Below are 22,935 nucleotides of genomic sequence, written 5' to 3' on the forward strand. Positions count from 1 at the left end.
GCTCATGTCTCATCTTGGCCTAAGGGATTAAGGGGGTATTTTGCGGGCTCGGGTTTACAGATGGCTTTATTGTTACGCCAAAAACGGAAAAGTCGTTGTGTAAAGAAACGAAAGTCTTTATTGTTAATCCTATAATGAGCTCAACCAAAGTTTTAATTTGATTTGATCACAAACCTGCTCCGGCACCAGCAATGGCTTGTGACTTCTGCCTGTGTTGCATAATGACAATGACTCCCACCACAACCCAAAGCGCACGGAAAGCCGCAGATGCAAATCCCAGTATGATTTTCAACTTGTCATTACTCTTTTTGCTACTTCTCGAAGAGGCTGAGTCGCCTGAGCCGGCATCAGACGAGGGCAAGGTGCTACTCGTTGTGGAACAAGAATTGCTGGAGCTGCAGAGCCTCGGGTTTCCTGACACACTTTAAGATAACAAGTTTGAGCGCGAATCAGCATGTTGTCCATGCCAATGATTAGTTAAAGCATAAAAGGTGATGATGAACATAAAAGTACAAAATAGAAAGCAATTTATTAATGTAAGCATATGCCATATATGCATATGCGAGTAAAATTTGTTTGGCTTACACTAGATTAATTTTGGTGTTGTCCGATATTGATACTGGGACGGTTCTGCTGAAATCGTTGTTGGACAGGTCCCTTGTTGGCAATATAGTTCAACATCAATCGTTGTTGGAGAAAGCAATTTAGTTCAACATCAATAAGATTGCATACAGGTTAACCAGAGAGAAAAATTCGAGAACTTATAGTTCTTTCAAGTTGGGCAATTTGCCAAGGAATTCAGGAATGGACCCATATAAGCTGTTATTGTGCAAATCTCTGGCAATCTCAAAGCCAAAAAGAAAGAGGGGAGAAAAAATAAAGGAGGCCACAGAGTCAGATTGTTACAAGAGAAAGCTACTGCTAAATTCTTTGACTCACTGACATTGTTTCTAGAGCATCCATGCCTCTAAAATCTGGGAGTTTGCCATAGAGTCCATAGCCTCTGATATCTCTGAAATTAAAGAACGCAATTGATCTCAGACAGAAGTTCAAATACGAAGATAGTGGCAACAATAGAATGTTTGCTCTAACTTACAGAGCCGTTATGCGAGGCGGGTCGTCCGAACTGCACTCAACCCAGTCCCATATACAGACATCAACCATGGATTTCCATACCACAGGTTCAGTATGAGAAATATATCAATCAAAGCACTCAAACCCACCTCTGGACAGTGTGATGAAGCCACACGAGAAGAGAAACATGATCACTTTGTGACATTACTTCCAAGCGGATAGTAACATAGGGTGTGATATACTTAGGCTAAGGTATTATTTCTCTAAGAGCAGTCAAGTGTTCACGTTTCCAAGCGAATCGCCAGGCTAATCCATCGCATGACCCGTTCCAGTTTCAATGTGGCACTCCCGGACCAAGAGGGTGTTCAACAAACAGACGGAACTTGAGAACTAAACATAATACAGGACGTATAAACGAAACTCGAAATGTAGGAGGCATCAAGGAGCGAGATGTTAAGGGTGCTAACCGTCGTAGCTATCTACTCCGTAGACAAAGGCTGCGCGCACGAGAACGTTCTCGAGATTGCGAGACAAGGAGAGCAGAAAGACGAGACCCAAAAGAAGGGTGCGATGAACTGATCTTCCCATTCCGGTATACAGAACAGGAAACAGAAGTTCTTTCGCCTATCTCTTGTACGGCATTGGACTTCGATGAAAGACCTGGTTCTTCTTATAAGGATTTCGACAAACTATTGATTATGCAAGTTGCAACTTGCTAATGCTACGACAACACGTCTAGTAACGAATTGTTTTATGCGAGCATTAGTTGTCTGTTATGCCATGTCGTTTCATTCATGCGCAAGTCCCTTGTTTGTTATGCACGATGATCTGAGTCATTGGTGGTAATTGGATTCGGATGAAACGAGGAGTCAATGTCAACGGCTTCAACTCCTTATCAAAGACCTGAACGAATTCATCATCTTATCTGTTCTTGGGAGTTACAGTGACTCTCGTTCTATCAGTTTGTGCATGGTGCATTGCAAAAAGAACGAGTCAGGTCTCTTTTCCCTTATGCTGAATTTGGAAAGGAATAGTTGACTTCTGATTAATTAAGCCAAGTTAACGAGCAGTTTGAGCTGGAATTGGGAAAGTCCTTGGTATTATTTTGGCACGAAGAACTTGGATTTTAATTCTATTTTTATCGTATGCATAAGTAGGTGAAGAATTTGGATGACTTCACATTTGTACGATTGTCTTAATCTACATGAACATCTTCAGTTTAATAGACTTTTATTTCATAAGTGGGTAATAAAGAAATAAAAAAAATTCACGAACAAGGTCAAATAGGGACATCTACATGGTTTTTTTATATTTTAAAATTTTGGATCATGCGCTACTTTTGTTGGTATAGGGACATTTTACTATAAGACTACTAGACACATGCCTTCGCGTTACGTAGGTTTCGTGAAATATATGAAGTGGCAAAAAGATAATCAACCACTTATGACTATATTGTATTAGGAGAAACTAATATGTACATAAATATCGAGGACCATACAAATTATGAACACACATCTTTTGGTAGAAAATATTTGAATATCTTCTGTCTACGTCTAAACTATATTGAGATTCTACTTTTGCTGTTATAGATGTCATTTACTTAAATGAAACTTTTGTAATATTTGCAAAGACCAAAAAGGTAAAAAGGTAATAAACGTATAGCGTATTTTGTTAATTCGGAAAATGCATTGAAATGAAAAGATATTTCAAAATATGGGCGATAGTGTGGTTACGATGATTTGTGAATTGTAACGAATGACTGGTTTGACTTTGTTGGAAAGTTACGGGACTTTATTAAATGGATTAAAAGTGTAGATATTAGATTGGACATTTAAATATAGTTCAAAACCCACATTGAATAGATTAAAATTCCTATGATGACATTGCACATTGGCCAAAGTTTAGAGATAAGTGTTAATTTCTCTCATTTTAACTTTGTGTAGCATTTCTATATACAAAAAAAAAATTCTTAAATGAGAAGGAAAACTATGAGTATTGAATTTCTCTTATTACTTGTTGTTTTTCTGAATAGTTTGCAAAAATAAAGTTATTTCTCTTTTCCATTTGATATATATTTATATTATTTGCGGATGTCTATTTTGATGTAGGTTTAATAGATATGGATTGAAAAAAAACATGTGGGACTCTTGAAAGGTCTTTTTGTGAAGTAAGTCTATCCATTTGGCAAAAAGGGTTAATATATCCACAGAGAACCATTCAAATGTATTTCTTCAGGAGCAAAGTAATGCAAATTAATCTGTGACTCATTAACAAAGCAACCTATTAGCTTAAATTAAATTAAATAACCAAACATTGAGAGAAATTTTTTTTTTAATTTAATAATAGTTCATTGAACTGAATTGATCTATAGGCTGCAGTGTGTATATATCATCGCAAAAATCCAATAGAGGGGTTAAAAGTATATGTGATTATCAAATATTAACATTACAAAGAAGAAATTGAACACTATCATTTGCCATTAAAGCTTTGCCTCAAAATTGGATTCCAGAAGAATATTAGCAACCTTGATGTCAAGACGACTAATCTTGGGATTAACTGAGAAGTGAATACAATAAAGATAAACTGAGAAACATATCAAGGTAATAAGGTTTTAAAGAGCAATCTTACATTCCTCGTGTAGATACGCCAACCCTCTTTTAGAACCTAAAGCAACCTTCATCCTTGTAAGCCAAGCCATAGTTGATTGATCCTTTCTTGCAATGATATTTGCCAGTCATAACAACTATAATGTTCTCAATCAGCCTTTAAGCTCCAAAATAACTATGCATCATATTGTTTTGGGAAAATTTCAAATAAGGACCTGAAGTATTCTCGTTTTTTTAAATAAAGGTCTAGAGTGGACATTATCTCAAACAATGGCCTGAAGTGAATCTTGTATCAAATAAAGGCCCGAAATGGTCATATTAGTCTAAAAAAAGGGCCTCACCTTGCTGGTTGAAGGGCTTTTTGTCCTTTACATTTTTTTGAATTTTTTCCTTTTCCTTTTCTTTTTCATTTCTTTTTTCTTTTCCCTCTTTCCTTCGTCGGCGGCGAAAGTCTCCGGACACCGGCGAGAGCCGCCCTCGCGGGTCACCCTCACTAGCCCAGGTGAGGGCGGCCATTGCTCAATGCCGGCAAGGAACGCCCTCGCCAGATTAGGCCAAGGTCGCCTTCACCTGACGTCATCAAGGGTGGCCCTTGCTTGAAGCTGGAGGAGGTCACTGGCGATGGCCAGGGGAGGGAAGAGGGAAAAAAAAAGAAAAAAAAAAAGAAAAAGAAAATTTTAAAAAATATGCTTACATTTTTTTGACTAAAATACCTCTTCTCCGGTGGTCGGAATAGTCATCGGCCGGCCACATTCCTTATTTGAGACGATTTGATCACTTCATGCCCTTATTTGAGACGATTTCCATTTTAGACCATTATTTGAAAAAATGAGGACACTCCATGCCTTTGTTTTGAATTTTCAGTATTTTTTTAATAGAAGAATTGACACCTAAAGGTTCAAAGATAAGATATGTACTATATGAAAGTATGCGACTTGTTTAGTAATTGCTCAATGAAAATTTGATACAAAGATAAGAATTTTTTAACTAGATAAAAGGTGGAAACCGAATTTGAAAGTTGGCTTTCTATATAGTATAAATTGATAGACAGAAAGGAAGCCATGACATTGCAAACAATTAAAAGGCATAAGCGAAGTCATGCGATAGTAAAAGATTCGAACCATAATCTTGTGCGTAATGAGCAATTATTACGAAAAATTTGAATCATCAAAATATTAAAAAGAAATTATATTTTTTTTACACGAGACAATAAAGATAATTAAAAACCCAAAATTATCTTATCATAAATTTCTTCTTTCCTTTGTTTTATGAACTTCCTAAACATATTTCGAAAACCCTACCTGTCTTATTTTGGATTTACAGATAAAAAAAAACTCAAGATTTCCGAACTTTTGAAAAAGAAAGTCAAATAAATATATTTCTTTACTTCCCAATACACTTTTACATGGTCCAAGCATATATAGATAGATTATTATTATTTAATTCGAGAATCAAATAAGAGTCAAATAAAACAAGGTTTGACCCGTTTTGGGGCATCAAAACGCAGCCTCCTCCCCCGTCCCTTCGTTTCGGTAAAAACGCAGAGACTAAAGGGGAGACGAGAAAAATAAAACATAAAAATAAAAATGACGAAGCCCCGTCTCTGTCTCGCTCACTTCCGCGTCTCCATTTTCCCCTCTCTCTCCTTCCGCTTCGCAATCCGATTTAGGGCGCAGGCAAAAACCACCGCTCGCCTCCGTCGTCCAAACCCCGCCTCCGGCTGCCCTCCTCCTCCGATCGATCGCTCCCTCCTCCTCCTCCTCCGATCGCTCCCTCCTCCTCCTCTCCGCCGCTCCCTCTCGCTCTCGAAGGTATACTCTCTCGGCGCGTCCCAGTCGGCGCGCGCTCTGCTCGCCGCCGGAGGGTTCCCCGGTGCTTGCTTCGGTCGTCCCCGAGTTCAGATTCGCCGCCGTCCGGTCGAATCCGCTCCTCCGCGCTCTGCCGGTCGGGTTTGAGTAGTTTTCCCGGAGAGTGGAGTCGGTTTCGGCGGCGGATTGATCTCTGCGCTTCGTAAGCGGATTTAGTCGAGTCGTTGTTGACTGGTGGGGAAACGATGCGAAATGGAGTCTGTGATTTTTTTCTCCTTTTATTTTTTTTTGGCTGCGGTTGCCAATGTTCACGAGGCACGGCAGTGGTAATGCGGAGGAGCTGATTTGTTTGCGAAATTCAAGACGAGTTTTTGATGGAATTAGGAGCATCGTCGATAGAACTAGTGGTGGAGTTGAATTGAAGAGATTGGACTGAGATGTGTTGTGTTGTTCCGGGTGTAGCCAGGTCCTTTCAGAGTAAATTTAGGGAGTAAAGCTAACGAAGAGTCACGCCCGTGGGATATAGGGCAGTCAAATAGATGTTTACTTCTACTCCGGTGGCTTTGCAGCCAATGAGGTTTTGCTTTTCGCGGAAAGCATGCTGTGCAGTTATAAGCATTTAGGGTTCATTTTGGCAAGCAATTGCCTTTCTGTGTGGGATTTCGAGAAATCTTTTTCTGTTTACTTGTGTAGTATATCTTGTTTTTGGTAGCTTGCCATTTACAATGAATTTTCTGTTCTATCTCTGACCTTATCAGTCTTCGTTCTCTTTTCCGCCTATTGTTCTGGAAGAATTAGAATGTGTGCTGTGAATTAGAAAGAAAAATCATTGAATGCCTCTGCAATTTAAGCTTTTGACATGATACCGTAGTAGTCAAATGTTGGCTTACTTAAACGGAATGGATATGGATGGAGGACAAATAATTAGTAGAGGAGGGTCTCTTCTTAATCATGGACAATAAAAACCTGTATATCTATATCCCAGTTTACACTATGGCTGCTGAGTGAGTATTATGGAATATGTTGTGTATCTGTGTACTTGGTTTGAATTTTGAGTAATTTCTCACTGTTATGTGTCCTTTTCAGGCTATAGATTGAATAAACTGGAGAAAAGCTTGTTAAATCCGTGTAGTTCTCTCTATTGACTGTCAAGAGAAGGAACGGCTGCTTTTCTGCAAGGAATGATTTTTCACTGATACTTTTGACACATATGCAATGTCCGGGTTGATAAATGTACTACACTAACCTTGATCCCTATTTTTTTTAGTTGAGCTTGTAAGTGCCATGATTTTATGAACATAATGAATCAATGGTCTCTAGCTGCTCAGTCAGGAAATTTTGAAAATATTAAAGTATTAAGAGAATTTATGAAGTTATAAAGCATAATCATAAGCTCTGCTATACGAGTTATCCCATGCTGGATTCTTTGTGTGTTTTTTTATTTATTTGGTGAACTTCATTCACATATATGTTGCGTTTCTTATGCCAGATTAAGGACCGGAACTTCCTGCTTATATTAATTTGTATGGTTTAGTGAGTCAATCAGTATTTAAAACAATTACCTCCCTTGTGGTTGCAGTCGTCTCTTAACAACTCAACGTCAAATCTCCCAGACAGCACTGGACGATCTTTTGCAACATCCTTCTCTGGTCAGTCTGGTGCTGTTTCACCCGTTTTTCATCATACCGGTGGGTAAATATGCTTAAACGTTGCTTTCATCAATACTACTTGAACTTCTCATGATCTTGAGGCTAAATGTGTTTCAGGAGCTATTCAAGGGTTGCATAACATGCATGGGGGCTTTAATGTTCCCAATATGTCAGGCACAATTCCATCGAGAAGCTCCACAATTAATAATCTACCATCAGGCGGCGTCCAACAACCAGCCGGAAACCTTTCTGGTGGCCGATTTGCCACAAATAATCTTCCTGTCGCACTTTCTCAGGTACTCTAAGGGTTTGCATGATGTTGAAGTTTGATGTGATGAACAATTGTTGGTTCTGAATTTGACCGCTGTGCGAGCTGTCAACTGCTAAATGATCACTGTCTCAATGCAATTTGCAGCTATCTCATGGAAGTTCTCATGGACATTCAGGAGTCACAAGCAGAGGGGGTCTCAACGTTGTAGGAAATCCCGGATTTAGTAGTAATGCAAATGGAATTGGAGGCTCCATCCCAGGTATCCTGCCCACGTCTGCGACAATTGGAAATCGGAATGCCGTTCCCGGATTGGGGGTGTCCCCAATTTTGGGAAATGCAAGTTCTCGCATTTCAAGCTCTATTGGTAACATGGTTGGAGGTGGCAGTATTGGGAAGAATTTAAATGCTGCTGGAGGAGTATCTGTGTCTGGTCTTGCTTCTCGTCTTAATTTGAGTTCTAATGCTGGATCTGGAAATTTGGGTGTGCAGGGCCAGAATAGATTATTGGGCGGTGTACTTTCCCAGGGTACGTGGTCTTGCTGGTTATTTTGATTTTATTTTTATTTCTAATTAGCTCACCTCAAAGGGATAAGCAGTAAACATGTCTTGAAATCGCCCCTATTAGACTTGATTGCTAATGTTTCTTTCTTTTCCTCTTGAACTAAATCTTTTTTACTATTGATGTTACATGAAGTGGGTTTCCTTTCTCTGAACAATTAATCCTGTTTGCACGGTTTGTCAATTTTGTATCTGTCTGTTGTTATCTAGAATGCTTCATTGCCCCTCTGGATACTGATTGTAGTTGTCCACCAGTGCAATGTGGACACTTTCAGTCGGTTAACACTAGAGGATACTATATTCAGTTTCCAAGTGACCTTTTCTGGTAATGTTGGATCATTCACTTACACAGATGGATTAGCATTATGGTCTGCTCTTGTCAGAAGGGTTTTTTTGTCATGTCAGAAAAAAATAGAATCAAGACCGAGTATTTTTGTTTAACTTGATAGATGTGACCCCTTGCACATCTTATAATTTTCGGACTTTAAGTCTGGCTCTTATTGCCAATCTATAGTGTATGTATTCAATTAGGAATTAAGAAAAGTAATGGGAAGATTGATGTGCTGATGAACTGAACTCTGGGCTGCTTTATGTCACATTTTTGTTTTCAGGATCTCCTCAGGTGTTTTCAATGTTAAGCAATTCTTATCCTTCAGCAGCAAATCCTCTTTCACAAAGTCATGTGCAACAAGTGAATAATCTTAGCTCTATGGGAATGTTGAATGAGTTGAACTCAAGTGACAGTACCCCATTTGACATAAACTTAGATTTTCCTCAGCTGACCAGTCGTCCTAGTTCTGCTGGAGGGCCTCAAGGGCAAATAGGTAAATAGGAACATTTGAATCTTTAGTTGATGATAACTCTTACTTTCTATGTTGTAGTTAATATTTTTTTTTAGAAGATGATAGAATTATGATAAATGCTGAAATTTTAGGTTCTCTTCGGAAACAAAATCTTAGCCCGATTGTTCAACAGAATCAAGAATTCAGCATCCAGAACGAGGATTTTCCAGCCTTACCAGGATTTAAAGGTAAATAATCTCAGCTGTGTAGGTCTTTTTATTATAATTTTTCATTCCCTCCCTAAGAGTGTTTGGTTCATTTCTTCATATGGTTCTTTTGCTCAACATTTTCAGATCTGATTAGTTGAATTCGTGTTCTCTTGCTCATCATTCTCTGTGAATGAGTGTTTTGTCCTTTTAATGCCACTATGCATGGTTGGGTATTAATCAAAGGGATTTGTTAGGGTGGGCTGTTGTTTCAACATGTTTAAATTACAAAATGTTGTGCTTCCTGTGGAATTAAGTCCAACTTATGATATATCTAGCATGTTTTACCAATTCCAATGGATTAATATGCTATATAATTTTAGCTGATGCAGTGCACACATGTTGGATGTGTCTGCTGACGGTGACAGTAATTTTTTCATAACCCTGCAACTTCTCAAAATGATTTTTCGTGATATTTGTTGCTCACCATATCTTTGCAATAAGAAAAAAATCATATCCTCCGAGGCTCTACTTGGTTGATTTTATGATTGTGGAATGTATTATGCATTGCATCCCTGCATCCTGCATGTAATTATGTTCCTCAATTACTACTGATCACACTGTTAGATTTTTTACAGGTGGTAATTCAGATTATTCTATTGATTTGCACCAGAAGGAGCAACTTCATGACAATGCTATGTCAATGATGCAATCCCAGCATTTCTCGGTCAGTCTTAATGTCTTGGGAGAATTTTCTTTCCCTTTTACTAGTTGCTTTAGTTGCACACAAGTCTGCTGTGAGATTGATGACAATACATTCATTTGCAGATGGGAAGGTCTGCTGGATTTAATTTGGGGGGAGCATACTCATCTCATCGGCCTCAGCAGCAGCAGCAACAACAGCAACCTGTTCCCTCAGTCACTGGTGGTGGGGTTTCCTTTTCACCAGGGAACAGTCAGGATCTTCTACACTTGCAAGGATCAGATATATTTCCATCTTCCCATTCAACATATCACTCTCAGGTTTGGTAATTTTGCTATGCGTCAATTTAATTAAAAGATTTGGAAAGATTCTCTTTCATGTTGGATACAGGGGGTAGGGGGTTGGATACAGACTGGCAGATGGGACATCTTTTTCCGTGGAAGAAAAGATTTCAAATTCTTTCTTAATGATTGGAACTGAAATGTATCGCTCGCGTGTTATGGGAGATGCGATCCCTTTTAACATTGTCTTGTTTTTGCTTAGTTAGCTTGTCCTAGCGATTGTTGTCTTTGACAAGGACATTTTGTTTTGATAGGGTTTTCAAACAAGCGGACCTCCTCCTGGTGTTGGGCTTAGACCTCTAAATTCACAAAGTACTATATCTGGAATGGGTTCTTATGACCAGCTTATCCAGCAATATCAGCAGCAGCAGAACCAATCTCAATTTCGCTTGCAGCAGATGTCTGCAGTTAATCAGTCGTTTAGGGAGCAGGGTATGAGACCTATACAAACATCACAATCTACTCCTGATCCCTATGGGTTGCTTGGCTTGCTTAGTGTTATAAGGACAAGTGATCCTGATCTGGCATCTCTCGCCCTTGGCATCGACTTGACTACACTTGGGCTAAATTTAAATTCTTCTGAGGATCTTCACAAGACTTTTGGTTCCCCATGGTCCGATGAGCCAGCAAAGGGTGACCCAGAGTTTAGTGTTCCACAATGTTATTATTCTAAACAGCCACCAACTTTACATGTAAGCCTATCTTCTTTTAGTTCCTCCAATTTTGTTCCCATTTTCAGTGTATCAGCTTTTATGGCTGCACTTATCAATCTGTAAGTAATATGTTATGGTTGGTTGCAGCAAGGTTATTTTGCGAAGTTCTCTGTGGAGACATTATTTTACATATTTTACAGGTGCTCACTGTAGATTCATTTAGTGCTCCTGCAAATTGCGTTACTCATGATTCACTAACACGCAATTTTTTGGGTCTTCTGCAGCATGCCCAAAGATGAAGCCCAATTATATGCTGCAAACGAACTGTATGCTCTTTCACTCGAGGGATGTTTTTTCCTTCTTGCCAAGAAAAGAAACTATGTTTTGTGCTTTTATGTGCACTTGGTCCCTCCATATCTTATCATTGTAAGTTAGAAAGTCTCTTGAGTTTAGGGTTCTAAGAGAATTGGAAACATTTTTTTGGCAGTTACAACAGAGGTTGGGTTTATCACAAAGAGCACCGGGTGTGGTTTTTGAGGGCCCCTAACATGGAACCACTCGTGAAGACACAATTGTATGAGAGAGGATCTTATCACTGTTTCGATCCGAACACATTTGAGATAATTCGCAAGGTTGGGTTGCTCAATACCTCTTTCAAACTTTTCTCTCTTCTATATGATCTGCATTTATCATTGTTCACCTGGGCCACTTCCAAAGCTCAAGATGTAAACTCCTTTGCAGGATAATATGGTGCTTTACTTCGAGATGCTGGAAAAGAGACCGGCCCTACCCCAGCACTAACCAGTCATGAAAACAACTGATGTAAAGCAAGTCCTCAATGTTCTTTTTTTTGTCTGAACATACATTTAGTCCTTGCATTCGCAGTTCTTGTGCAAGAGGCTGGCGATTTTTTTCTCAAATTTGGTAATGGGCAGTGGAAGGTTTTCGCTCTTTTATTCATCTACTGACTGGGTGGATGCGATGAAAGTGATGCCTTGTTTCGAGTATCATGAGCAGCTATTGCACCCTTGCTTTGTTTTTAGAGAGCTTAGTATTGTCATCCCACCGCTTTTATGTGATCACCCGTTTTGTTATTTTTCCTCATTCATATTCGGACATCTTGTGGTGTTTTGCATGGGTCTCGCTTTGTGGAAGGACTTACTTAGGGTTCAGATCTCGCGTCCCTGAAATTCAGTTTTGTTTCTTGTCAAAGAGGCTGAAAATATATTTAGTCTGCATCCTAATCTTAGATTTTCTTTCTTACGTCATGCTTGGGGCCGAGAAAAAAGGCCGATGTACCTCCCTACTAAAACTGATTTTTGATTGGAGGGGTGATCAGTTGACCTGTTTGTTCTGTAGGTAACACGATATGGCATGGAAAACCCTTCAACAAAAGTATGGTGGTTAGGTTCTGACCGAAAAAACTGATTAGAAATCAATCTGAATGTGAAGCAATTTGTTATTGTGAAAATCTTGATTAGTTTGTAATCTTATCTGGTACGCTCGATTAGTCTCGTGCGGGCTGGTCCAGGCCCGTCCAGGCCCGTATCCCGGCCAGTTGTGGCCCGTCCAGTCTGGGTCGTGACGGGCTGGCCCAGCCTACATATCTTCAATTTTTAGAACGAAGGTCCTATTGTAGGTCCAGCACTCTTTGGCCCTTTAAACAGTTTTGGGCTTAAAGATCATTTCTGGCCTTTAGTAGCCCAATCGGAGCCGCTTCCTGGCAGGTCCAGCTCCAATTCCGTGGGCGGTGTCTGGTCGGCCCACCCCATTCGTGTTGGCCTTTGTTTTAATTTTAGATTCCCAAAAGACCATTTGGCCATTTTTGCCTCAATGAATTTTTGGGCCTTTGCGCCCATGAACAGTAGTCCTAAGATAGCCTTTGGGCCACTGATTGCATCTGTCAAATGGGCAGGTCGGGTCGAATCGAAAATGATTCGGTTCAAATTGACCCATTTAACCCGTTTTGACACAATTTTATGTAATACAAATCTGGTAACCCGTACTTGACCCGATTCACATTGCTAGAAAAACTCGTACCCAAATTAAAATAAAAGCACAGGGTGAATAAGCCTAAGACCAAATAAATAAGAGAAAAAAGAGTTATAAATGAGAATTGAATATAAATAAATTATAAATCCATTTAACACCCATAGTAAACTTATTTATGACACATCCCATTTACTTAACATAATTAATTCATATAACAATTTAGCTCATTAAATATGAGTTAAGAACTGAGTTTATGATCCATTTTAACAAATCTATCTGATCCACTTATTAGTAGCCCAACTGGTGTTGCACCGTTCGAAAGGGATAAGGATCGGCCTGTCAACTGATGAGCCGTGAGGCCCAAAGCACGATGCAAGCCCATGCCCAAGCAAGGCCTTATACAGTGGCCAGCCAGATAATCAAATGACACAGTTCGATTCTTGATCATCAATATAGCAAGGGCAGTTCTGCTCCAAAAGGAAGTCGGGCGTTCCATCTTCCGCCCTGATTGATGAAGAAGAAAGAAATCACAGATAATGATCCAAGAATAAATTAAATAGTTTCATATTATTCTAGGACCTCCTTTTGCTCCCCTCAGATCACACATGAATTTCCACATTGGATCTCTCTCTCTCTCTCCCCTGCACAAGATAACTCCCCCATTACCAACGTGGTTGCCTGCGTCGTAAGATCATTTGATTGTCTAAAGAATTGCCGTAACATAAACTCTACAAGTCAATAGACTAAATGAGCTGAGTGTGATATATATCATACGACGGCACAATTCTGGCTATTCTCAAGATTGAGGCTTGCTGAGCACTAGGTTCTTCAGTGCTGGCATTAGGCTCTCCAGAAGCTCCCTCTTACTGGAAATTCTGTCAGATGTGCAATCCTCTTCCTGAGGAAGAGGAGAGAGAGAACAATAAACAACAGATCCATGAAGGTAATCTTTTCAAGGAAATTTTCGAAAAACGCAGCCAAAACGGTAAATGAAAGGTTCAGACCAATTGTGAACAAAGACACAAACTTCAATGATACCATATATGTTATGTATATTATCTAACACGGATTTTTTGCTTACATCACCGGTGGAGGCAGAAATCAGTGACAGGAGGGTGACCGTAGCCGCTTGGTATTCTGTCAAAATCTTGTAAGCTGATTCCTGTAGCTTATCCTGACAAAAAGACATACGAAGGTAACAAAACTAACAGAGCAGAAAATATCAACAAAAAGTGCGAATAGTTGCTAAACGAGGAGAGTTTCTAGACCTATAAGAACAAATCAGTCCACCAGATTTACAAGCATCAACGCTCCACCAATTTAATGAGGCAATTCTCAACATACCAAGCTTATTTTCACTTGAGTTCTGCCAATTTTAGGTGTAAGCAACTGCTAGGATCACAAAAATCGCATTTAGTGCTTAGGTGGCGGAAGTTGGAGCATTTTAAATGGCTAATTTTAACGCAATCAGAACTTGCAACCCCCACACCCACCAAAACCACACGATATCTTTGCATTAAAAAAAAGGTTGGTTTGTCAAATGAACAAAGCCAAGATCACAATGGAGATCACGCTTCATGATATTGGCTACCCATCTCATAAATTCATTGTTCTGAAACATCAGGACATTATTGTCTTAGTAATTTGCTTGGATTTAACAATGAAAAACAGAACTGCAATCTAAATGGTATTACGTTCTCACACTTCCTAGGTTATCCAATGCAATAACAAGACCTACATGCCAACAAAATCTTTTAAAAAAATGATTCTAGTAGCAAGACAACTTTCTTGCTGGACAGATTTACATAAAGGAGTTTTTGGTTTCACAAGCAGTATCCCACAGATACAATACCTTCAATCTGGTAATGGCAATAGAAATGGCCCTCCCAGGAGCTTGAAGAGCCTTACTATGAACCTACACGATGGGGATGTTTTAATTACCAAAACAAACAAAGTGAACCAGACAAAATACAGAGACAAGCAATGGCTACTACTGACCTGAACATACAGCAGCGACACTACTTTTGGCAGCAGAGAGATAGGATCCTCTTCCATCGACACTTGAGAGGTCAAATCCTGCATTGACACTCTGAACTTAATATGCAACTAGAGTATCAAGTGCAAAGGCCAAATAAAATGATTTTCTCTTGGCTTCTTCATTTGCATGTAAGAAAAACAGCAAAACTCAAGACTATTTGTAGACAACAGTGCTCCAATTGCAAGAATGCTTGAGGATTATAGGATGACCATTAGAAGGTTCGAGATTGTAAACTTTACAGTCAATAGCAAAGACCGAATGTGAGATAACAAACCAGTATTATCAAAATATCAGTAGATAAAGATGACAAAAATGTCGTGAACAATAACAATCACTTACAAAATAATGTTCTTATATCTGACATTAAGTAAAGGCATGAAGCAGGCTTACCTTGCGGTAAGAATGGAGAAGTGCCCTTTCCAGTTTCTTGTCAAGCTTTTTCACTACCAATCCACTGAAAAAAGCATTCAGCTAGGAATAGTAAATACAGAGTTTTATGCTAACCCATACTAAAGAAGTACAAATAACAAACATCATAAATACCTCTCCTCTGCAAAATCTGTCAGTGCAGTCATGAAAGTTTCCACCCTCTGTCATTGGTAATTTTTATAGTCATTTAAGCATATACACAAAGTGACAAGAGTTACTATATAACATGCAAATTCCATTGCCCACAATATCACAAAATGAGATCTATCTGTTAAAAAAACCACCGCAACATCCACAAAATTTCTGCAGATCTCAATCTGTTTCTGAATGAAAACTATTCAACTATGATGTCTGTCAACAAAAGGAAAACCGAAACAACTGAGAAAGGATAGCTACAACATTGAAAAATGAAAATAGTCGAAAGGTATATCTGCCAATAAGCAGAACAAAAATTACTGAAAAGTACCTAACCGAGTTCAACGACAAGGACCTGAAATTAGACAATTCACGCACAATATTTATCTGGAGGGAAGTCTCCTTAGTTTATTATCAAACATCAAAACCAAAACATTATTTAACTAAATTCAAACACAGACCTTTCCCTCCAAAGCGTCAACCACTGCAAGAGCCTTCTTTGAAAGGCTTCCAGGGAATGTCTTTGCCTACACCAGAAGAAAGGTGTAGTTAAGACTCAACTGTCAATACCCCATCCAAAAATTATCATTGCTCAGTTTATGAAAAGGTAGATCAAGGGATTTAATTGACATACAAGAGCAGTTCTTTCTACAGAACTAAGCGAGACACATTGTGAGTTCTCAGGATTTTCTGTTTCAGCTCCAGTCTTTAATTTGTTGTAAGCATCCTGCAAATCACGAATCTATCACATACTCCTTCATATAAGTCATATTTCATGCAATAAACAGAATTATGAAGCAGCAAATAAACAGCTACCAGATCAACAAATAGTGTATCTACAATAGAAGCAGCTGTTGTTCTCAAGAGATGCCTGTGCAAAACCACCTGCAAAACACATGAAACTGCCCTTTAATATATTTAATCAGAAACAGCTTCCTATTTTAATTAATAATAGATAAAGAGACATACTGAAGTGGATGAATCATCTTCAAACAAATCTAACGCCTTTTCATATAGCTGTATATTTAACAAAGCCTGCAAATGGAAATATACGAGAAAAGATAACTCATTTAGCCGAATATAGCCATGGTATAGGGCAAACAAGACCAAAGAAGCAAATCATCTTGCTCACTTCATCTATTTTCTTTTGCAAATCATCAAGCAACCGTTTCATTCTCTCTGCATTTTCTGTAAACACTGCCTTTCTTTTTTCCTTCCAAGAATTTATTAGCATAGGTCTCAAGTGGTTGGCTAGAGACGTAATTATACTAGATGGATCATCAACACCTGCCAAAATTAATGACCGGTTACGTCAAAATCAGACCATGTCCATCATGTACTATATTCAGAATTAAAACACTGTATTATAAATCATCCCACCTTGCTCTTCAAAATCAGGAAACAATGTAGTAATCATTTGCACCATCCATTCTTCTGAAGGAATACCCTGGTTTTCTTCTTGGGATTTGGCATCTTTCTTAGTGCTTGATTTCACTTCTGACGTATGCACAGAAGACACATCTTTGCTCTTCTTCTGGTTTTTCTTAGATTTTGCCGGCACAAAATCCTGATTGTCTGGACCACTCTCAGATGCACCAGATTTAGCATTTCCAGCAGATTTTCCCTTCTTTTTCCTCCCCCCTTTATCCACAGCATGTTTAATAAACGTACTCTCACTAGAAGTTTCATTTAACTCGGAGGAAAAGCCAGAATCATGCGCTCCTTTAGCATCCTTGGCTGAATATCGATCATCAGAAAGATTAACACTAGCAGATCCTGAGAGATTAGCTACAATCATCTCTTTCTCCAGGCGATCATATACATCCTACCATAATTATAAAATGTTAGTGAGTAATCACTTGGAACATGACTAGCTCAAACAATTGGGCATGTCCCTAGTACTAAAAGGAACTCAAAACCTATCAAGTAAATTGTATGAACAGAAAGGGAAAAAAGTTCTAAATCCTTCATTTGGCAACTAATTAGCTAAAAATGAGAAACGAAAAAATTTGGAGCTACATGGTAACTGGTAAGCGAGGTAACGTACAAGAATGGAAGACATGTAAATTAAATGTAAAAACCCAGAAGAGAAGTGAAAACAATCATTCAAATTATTAAAGGAAAATAAACCTCAATACAAACTGTCATATACAGTGTCAAAGACAGACTGCATCTTTCTAGTGTGATTTGGAAATATTGGCTTTTGGCCACCCAGACTACCCAAATTGTGGCCGAGAAAGAAAACCCATAGAGAAAACTTAAAGCCATAAAAATGCAAGATACTTTCAGGGAATAGAAACATTGGACATCTAGAACATCCATCAACCTCTATCAAGCAACTCGGTTCATCGTTCCCATGTAAGAGGAGATGACGAGGTATCAAGCGCCGGAAAACACTTTCATAGCTAAGATAGACATATCGAGCACCTATTTTAAAAATAGAACAGAGTGAATAGGCCCTCTGTTTAGATTCCTAAGGAAAATCGTTTGTGATATGAAGGAACACTAATTACAGAAAGACTTACCTTGATAAAGGCATTGCCAAAGACAAAGGACTCCCCAAGGATTAGAGCTTTATTAGACTGCAGAAATCATTTCATTTATAATTATCAAACAACTTATTAAATCTTTAGGTATCATAAACAGATGTGACAAACTGTTACCTTGAGAGCAGACTGAACAGATGGACAATGTGATAAAATCTCGGATGCATCTTGAGAACCAAAGGACGCAGGTAATACAGAGAGTGAGTCAATCCTGCATGAACAAGCAATATCAAACACGGGCAACGGGAAAGTCTTTACAATATCGTGATAAAAATAATCAACTAAATGACCATATAATTCTTGCATTGTAATGTGTACAAATTTCATTAGAACTAGTGCAATGTACAATAAATGAAAATACAGCAATAATGCCTGTTGCAGTGTCTTTGTCCCCAGGAAAACTGATACAGAACTTATGATATCAGAGTTATATATACTAAGGTAAAATCATTCAGAAAACATGAAACTTGATCTCCAGGTGAAGAAGACTAAAAAGAACTAAACAAAAGCATTCAAAAACAGGTGACTATGAGTTTATAACGTTTAAGATGTACTCATTAACACATGAACCCTACTGTACAGACTAAAGGGAGGAGACTAAACGAATTTCAATGTGAACATAACGTCCAAATCAGAAAAACCAATACGCTCTCCCAGTACCCAAAATCATGAGACAAATTTATCACAGATCATCAAAAAATAAAATAAGCTCACATCACATTTGAAGACTCATTCAATATCTAAATAGGAGAAAATATTAACAAAGACACTTGGAGAGCTTTACGAAATTCCTATTGCAAAGATTTCAAAAAAATTCAAAAGTGCAAGTAGCTTATGAAGGTCCGACCAAAAAAAAAAGGTAGCCCGTGAAGGCATTCACCATTATCGTCCAAGAAACAATGTCATGGGATATTCAAATGAGTACACACACAAAAGAATTTAGTCAATAATGCTCCCTACTGATGAGAAACATATACGAGTGCATTATATATATTGAGAATCTTCTGTAGCCATTACCAGCTAGAACGTTCAACAGCATCTTCAATAGCAGCATCCACCATTTCTGTCAAGGAGGGGTGCACAAAAGCATTTGCCAACGGGAATCCATGAGGATACCTGGACTAATTAAAGTAAATGGCCAAAATCTGATTAGAGAACAAACAAATAAGCAAATAGATGCAGAATGAGCTATTTATCAATATTAATTATACAGCCAAAAATACCTGTAAGAATTGAACAGGTTGCGATATCCCTAGTCTGCTAAGCGTTTCATATATGACGAAGGAATTCTGCCACACAGAAACAAACAGTAAACTAAGCACTCCAGGAAACTCGATAAAACAGGAAAATTAAGAGCCAGCACCTCAAAACCCAAAAGGTTAAGTACATACGTCATATGCCAGTTCTACTACCATACTTTTGGGATAAATTCCACCTGTGGTTATTGAAATTTAGTAGATTTTGCAATTACTGTCATTGAACTATGACTTCGATCTCCAAACTAACTAAATTTTCAAATATTTGCAAATTGATTCGCTTTAACCAAAATCTGGCCAATTTCCCCACAAAATGCCGAAGTGCCAGACACGTGGATGCTACCGTCATTGCCACGTGGGCACAGCGTTAGCATCTTGCTACAAGATTGGTCGGATTCCAGTCAAAGTGCACCAATTGCAAATAATTGAAAATAAGTGCAATGAGTGATTCCAACCGAAATTCAGCAACCTGATTGAAAAATCACTAAAGTTTAGTGGCTGTCAATTAAATTTACCCATAGTTTTGTCTAATTTATGGAGATATAGTGCTAATATTGCCCCTACTTTGGCGAAACCTAGTAAGATAAACCATTAACCAGTAAAAATTTCATAATTTTCTGTTAAAGAAACAATTGGTTTTATAATTTATGTTTTAGGCTTTCAGCTTGTAATAGCTGTTCAAAGGTAATTAAATCAAAATTTCTCGCTCTTGCTAGAGAACCACATCTCATCTCAATAAAATAGTCTGCAGGAGGCAGTGAGTGCGTATAGAGCGATTCGGTTCTAAACATCCTGCTTATTCCTACAAATCAGCATGATTTGTACTACACAAACAAAGGTCTTGGAGTGATGCCTTTGAAATCATGCCAATAAATCTTCAATTTGATCCTATAGTTGATTTTATTGACCCTCCTAACTATCCTAAGTAGCATCTTCCTTTTCACCAGGCCAAGAACACTGTACTGCGCGACTAAACCGAGAGAGAGAGAGAGAGAGAGAGAGAGAGAGAGAGAGAGGAGGAGGAGGAGGAGGAGTGGGAGCATAAAACCACAAACCTGCGAGAAAAAAGAATCAACACATTCCTTCTGAGCAATGGCAAAGACCTGTAGCATATTGACATGGTAAGTGAAAGAGACAAAGTGGAGATCATAATAAATAAAAACGATACTTTTTCATTTGGAAAAACATATATTTGCGAGAGCACACAAAATGAACCTGCACCTACACTTTGACTACGTATATCTTGGACAACCACAACATTTTTACCCTCCAGCCATTTCTAACGATATAGCAGAACACAAACAAATATTATCTAAGTACATTCTCATCATGGAACTTGAAGGTAACAATTTTCTCCGTAAGCAATATAGTGCTGCTTAAAACGCAAGTCGTTTGAAGAAAATAGTACGCTACAATGTATAAAAGCACTATTATTGATCCCTTGTGCCTCTTACACTCAAGGTCGACACTACTTGCCAATCAATCTTCCAGTTCCCCTTGCATAAATCAGAAACTAAACATTTTCGCCCCTATAGTGAAAACAGCAGATGCACCCGATTTAATATGAAATTGACAATTCTTGAGGAAAAGAGCAAAAAAAAAAACAGTTGAAGTCCTTAACAAAAAAAAAAAACAGTTGAAGCCCTTACCAAAAAAAAAAAACAGTTGAAGTTATTGACGACAATTCCACTAGGGACAAATTTTGGCAGCCACACACAACGATGCTACTATAATGGATGTTTTAGAATCTCATTAGTCCTATTGGACAATCCTATAGTCTTTCGAAGGAAAGAATGAGTTAGGCAAATCACATACAGTTGGAGTCCAATACACTCCTGCACGGAGTGAACCCAGAATCTCTCCTCCCTTCAATAGCTCGTTGAATAGGGATTGGAAGAATGATGCCTCAACGGACACCCCAGTAGCTCCATCCATTTCCTGCAGGAGTTGCTGTAGAGAACTCCACAATGCAGACAGATTTGTAGGGACAGAAATACCTCTCGCAGCACCACGAACCATAGCACTGACTCTAGCAACATATGCCGGAGTATACAACTGCCCACCTTCAAGCCTTCCTTTCACCTAAAAACAAGGGCAAAGTAATTGTCGATAGGGTACACTCTCGTCATGCTACGTCTGTGAGACTTGGAAAATCATAATACCATGCTCCCAAGTCGAGGCTCCAACACTGATGTCAATAACTCCGAGCCAACATGTAATTGCGTGGCCAGCTCTGCTAAAGCTATCTGACTACATTCTTGAAGCCGCTCATTGATCTCTTCAGCTACGGAGTCCCAGTAATGTTGCGATATGATTTCCCCCTGAATAAACGTCAGGCCTGGATTACCAGCCACCATGACTTGAGCTTGCTTCTCGACATGGTACAAATCAACCCCGGTAGTGTCGGCAAGGTCAATTAGAGAAACACGCCCCGATTTTTGTACCTCCGACAGCATTTCATGCCTCAGTTGATCCTATAAAGATAACATAAAATTCGGAAAATTCTCTAGCATTTAAACAATATTTGAGATGGAAGAACGATCAGAATTAAAAGGACACCACAAAAAATATTTGCACACAGCATAATTTTTACTGGTTTCTCAACTCTACAAGCGCAAGATTGACCATTAGTAAACTCAACCAAGCCAAATTTCCTATTCTACGGGTCCTCGACAAAAACAAGGAAAGAAAAAAACCTGCACTCGAGAAACGCAAAACACGACGCAAGCCCTAATTCGAGTTCGCCCTAACTTGGTGGAAAATTTGGGGGGACACTGCAACAGGCTTGCGCCATTCTTAAAGTACACGAGTTAGCTGCTATGAATTCACGAATCGTCTCCATCACAAATCACCCCAAAAACTGTAGAACGATCGAACGAGGCGTTCCCTTTTCGTCTTCTCTCGAGAGGCAAACCAGACTCGATATCAATTGGGAAAGAGAGAGAGGGGCGTACGGGAGTGATGTATTCCTTGCCGGAAACGGTGTGGAGGAGATCGAAGTCGATGATGTGGAGCTCCTGGAGCTTCTGGACCAACTCGACGACGTTGCGGTCGGAGAGACGGACGCTGGATTTGGCCTGCTGAGCGAACTCGAATTGCCTCTGCAACTCCAGCAGCTCGTCGTCCATGGCTTCTTTTCTGCAGGGGATCGAAGCGCTGTTCCTTCCCGGCGAAGACGACGACGGCGCAGGGTTTCCGATCGCGAAATCCCTCTCCTCGAGACCCCGAAACCACACGCCCTCGTCGGAGCTTCCCGCTCTGCTGCCGTCCCGAGTGCGATCGCGTCAGTTACCAAACCGATGAATCATCGAAGCCTCTGAAGAGAGGATTACGGGCCGTTTGGTTCCGCCTTTCGAATGCTATCACGGAAATATTTTTAGGTGAAAGTCACTTGAAAAAATATAAGTGATATTTGGTAAAAAGAATTTATAAAGTTACTTTGGTCTAAGTAATATTTGATAAATTTTTTTTTGCAAAGAGCTTTGATAATTTTTATTTTTAATATTTCGATTTTGTCCATATTACTTTTTATCTTCTTCACCGTGAAGGTGGCCGGCGAAGGGCCGACGAGAGCGAATCTGGCCGGCGAAGGGCCGGCGAGGTCGCCTGACCCAGGCGATGGCCGCCTGGGGTCGGACGACCGCCCAGGCGCCGTCGCCTGGGTCACTCGACCTCAGACGACGTTGGCCTGGGTTGCAACCCAGGCGACGACACCTAGGCGGTCGCCCAACACCAGGCGATCGTCGCTTGGGTCGGGCGACCTCGCCTGGGTTGAGCGACCTCGCCGGCCCTTCGCCGGCCAGATCCGCCCTCACCGGCCCTTCACCGACCACCCTCGTGGTGAAGAAGATGAACAGTAACAGGGGCAAAATCGGAATATTTAAATTT

At 39.4% G+C, this 22,935-nt stretch overlaps 2 protein-coding genes and 1 non-coding gene across 5 annotated transcripts; 1 reads left to right on the forward strand and 2 right to left on the reverse strand.

Moving 5' to 3' along the window:
- The first annotated feature begins 5,427 nt into the window (after nucleotides 1–5,427).
- Nucleotides 5,428–11,745, forward strand: LOC115670464 (probable NOT transcription complex subunit VIP2). Of its 2 annotated transcripts, none has more exons than XM_030591750.2 (14): nucleotides 5,428–5,491; nucleotides 6,575–6,721; nucleotides 7,068–7,176; nucleotides 7,255–7,433; nucleotides 7,553–7,934; nucleotides 8,578–8,790; nucleotides 8,901–8,996; nucleotides 9,593–9,681; nucleotides 9,783–9,977; nucleotides 10,253–10,690; nucleotides 10,799–10,851; nucleotides 10,936–10,977; nucleotides 11,139–11,283; nucleotides 11,393–11,745. In XM_030591750.2, the coding sequence occupies exons 2-14, from the start codon at nucleotides 6,704–6,706 to the stop codon at nucleotides 11,450–11,452; spliced, it is 2,019 nt and encodes a 672-aa protein (XP_030447610.1). In that variant the 5' UTR covers nucleotides 5,428–5,491; nucleotides 6,575–6,703; the 3' UTR covers nucleotides 11,453–11,745. The 2 variants fall into 2 exon arrangements, with proteins under 2 accessions (XP_030447610.1, XP_030447609.1); XM_030591749.2 differs by lacking the exon at nucleotides 5,428–5,491 and adding an exon at nucleotides 5,535–5,690.
- LOC115670576 (small nucleolar RNA snoR35) lies at nucleotides 7,096–7,176 on the reverse strand. The gene has a single exon (XR_004004520.1). It is a non-coding gene; the product is annotated as a small nucleolar RNA snoR35 (small nucleolar RNA).
- Nucleotides 11,746–12,767: 1,022 nt separating the features above from the next.
- On the reverse strand, nucleotides 12,768–22,374 carry LOC115670463 (E3 UFM1-protein ligase 1 homolog). 2 transcript variants are annotated; one of them, XM_056319988.1, is made up of 20 exons: nucleotides 22,002–22,374; nucleotides 21,210–21,521; nucleotides 20,863–21,129; nucleotides 20,103–20,150; nucleotides 19,015–19,080; nucleotides 18,809–18,912; nucleotides 17,909–18,002; nucleotides 17,771–17,827; nucleotides 16,626–17,070; nucleotides 16,378–16,532; nucleotides 16,215–16,280; nucleotides 16,062–16,130; nucleotides 15,880–15,972; nucleotides 15,707–15,772; nucleotides 15,225–15,271; nucleotides 15,072–15,135; nucleotides 14,642–14,719; nucleotides 14,496–14,558; nucleotides 13,725–13,817; nucleotides 12,768–13,518 (listed from the first exon to the last, which is right to left on the reverse strand). In XM_056319988.1, exons 1-20 carry the CDS (start codon nucleotides 22,173–22,175, stop codon nucleotides 13,507–13,509), a joined length of 2,373 nt encoding a protein of 790 aa, XP_056175963.1. In that variant the 5' UTR covers nucleotides 22,176–22,374; the 3' UTR covers nucleotides 12,768–13,506. The 2 variants fall into 2 exon arrangements, with proteins under 2 accessions (XP_056175963.1, XP_030447608.1); XM_030591748.2 differs by having other exon boundaries at nucleotides 12,768–13,541.
- Nucleotides 22,375–22,935: the final 561 nt, after the last annotated feature.

This window comes from Syzygium oleosum, unplaced genomic scaffold (assembly GCF_021117445.2).
Source record: "Syzygium oleosum isolate NSW1041296 unplaced genomic scaffold, Sole_v2.1 Sole_v2.19, whole genome shotgun sequence".
NCBI classification, from domain to species: domain Eukaryota; kingdom Viridiplantae; phylum Streptophyta; class Magnoliopsida; order Myrtales; family Myrtaceae; genus Syzygium; species Syzygium oleosum.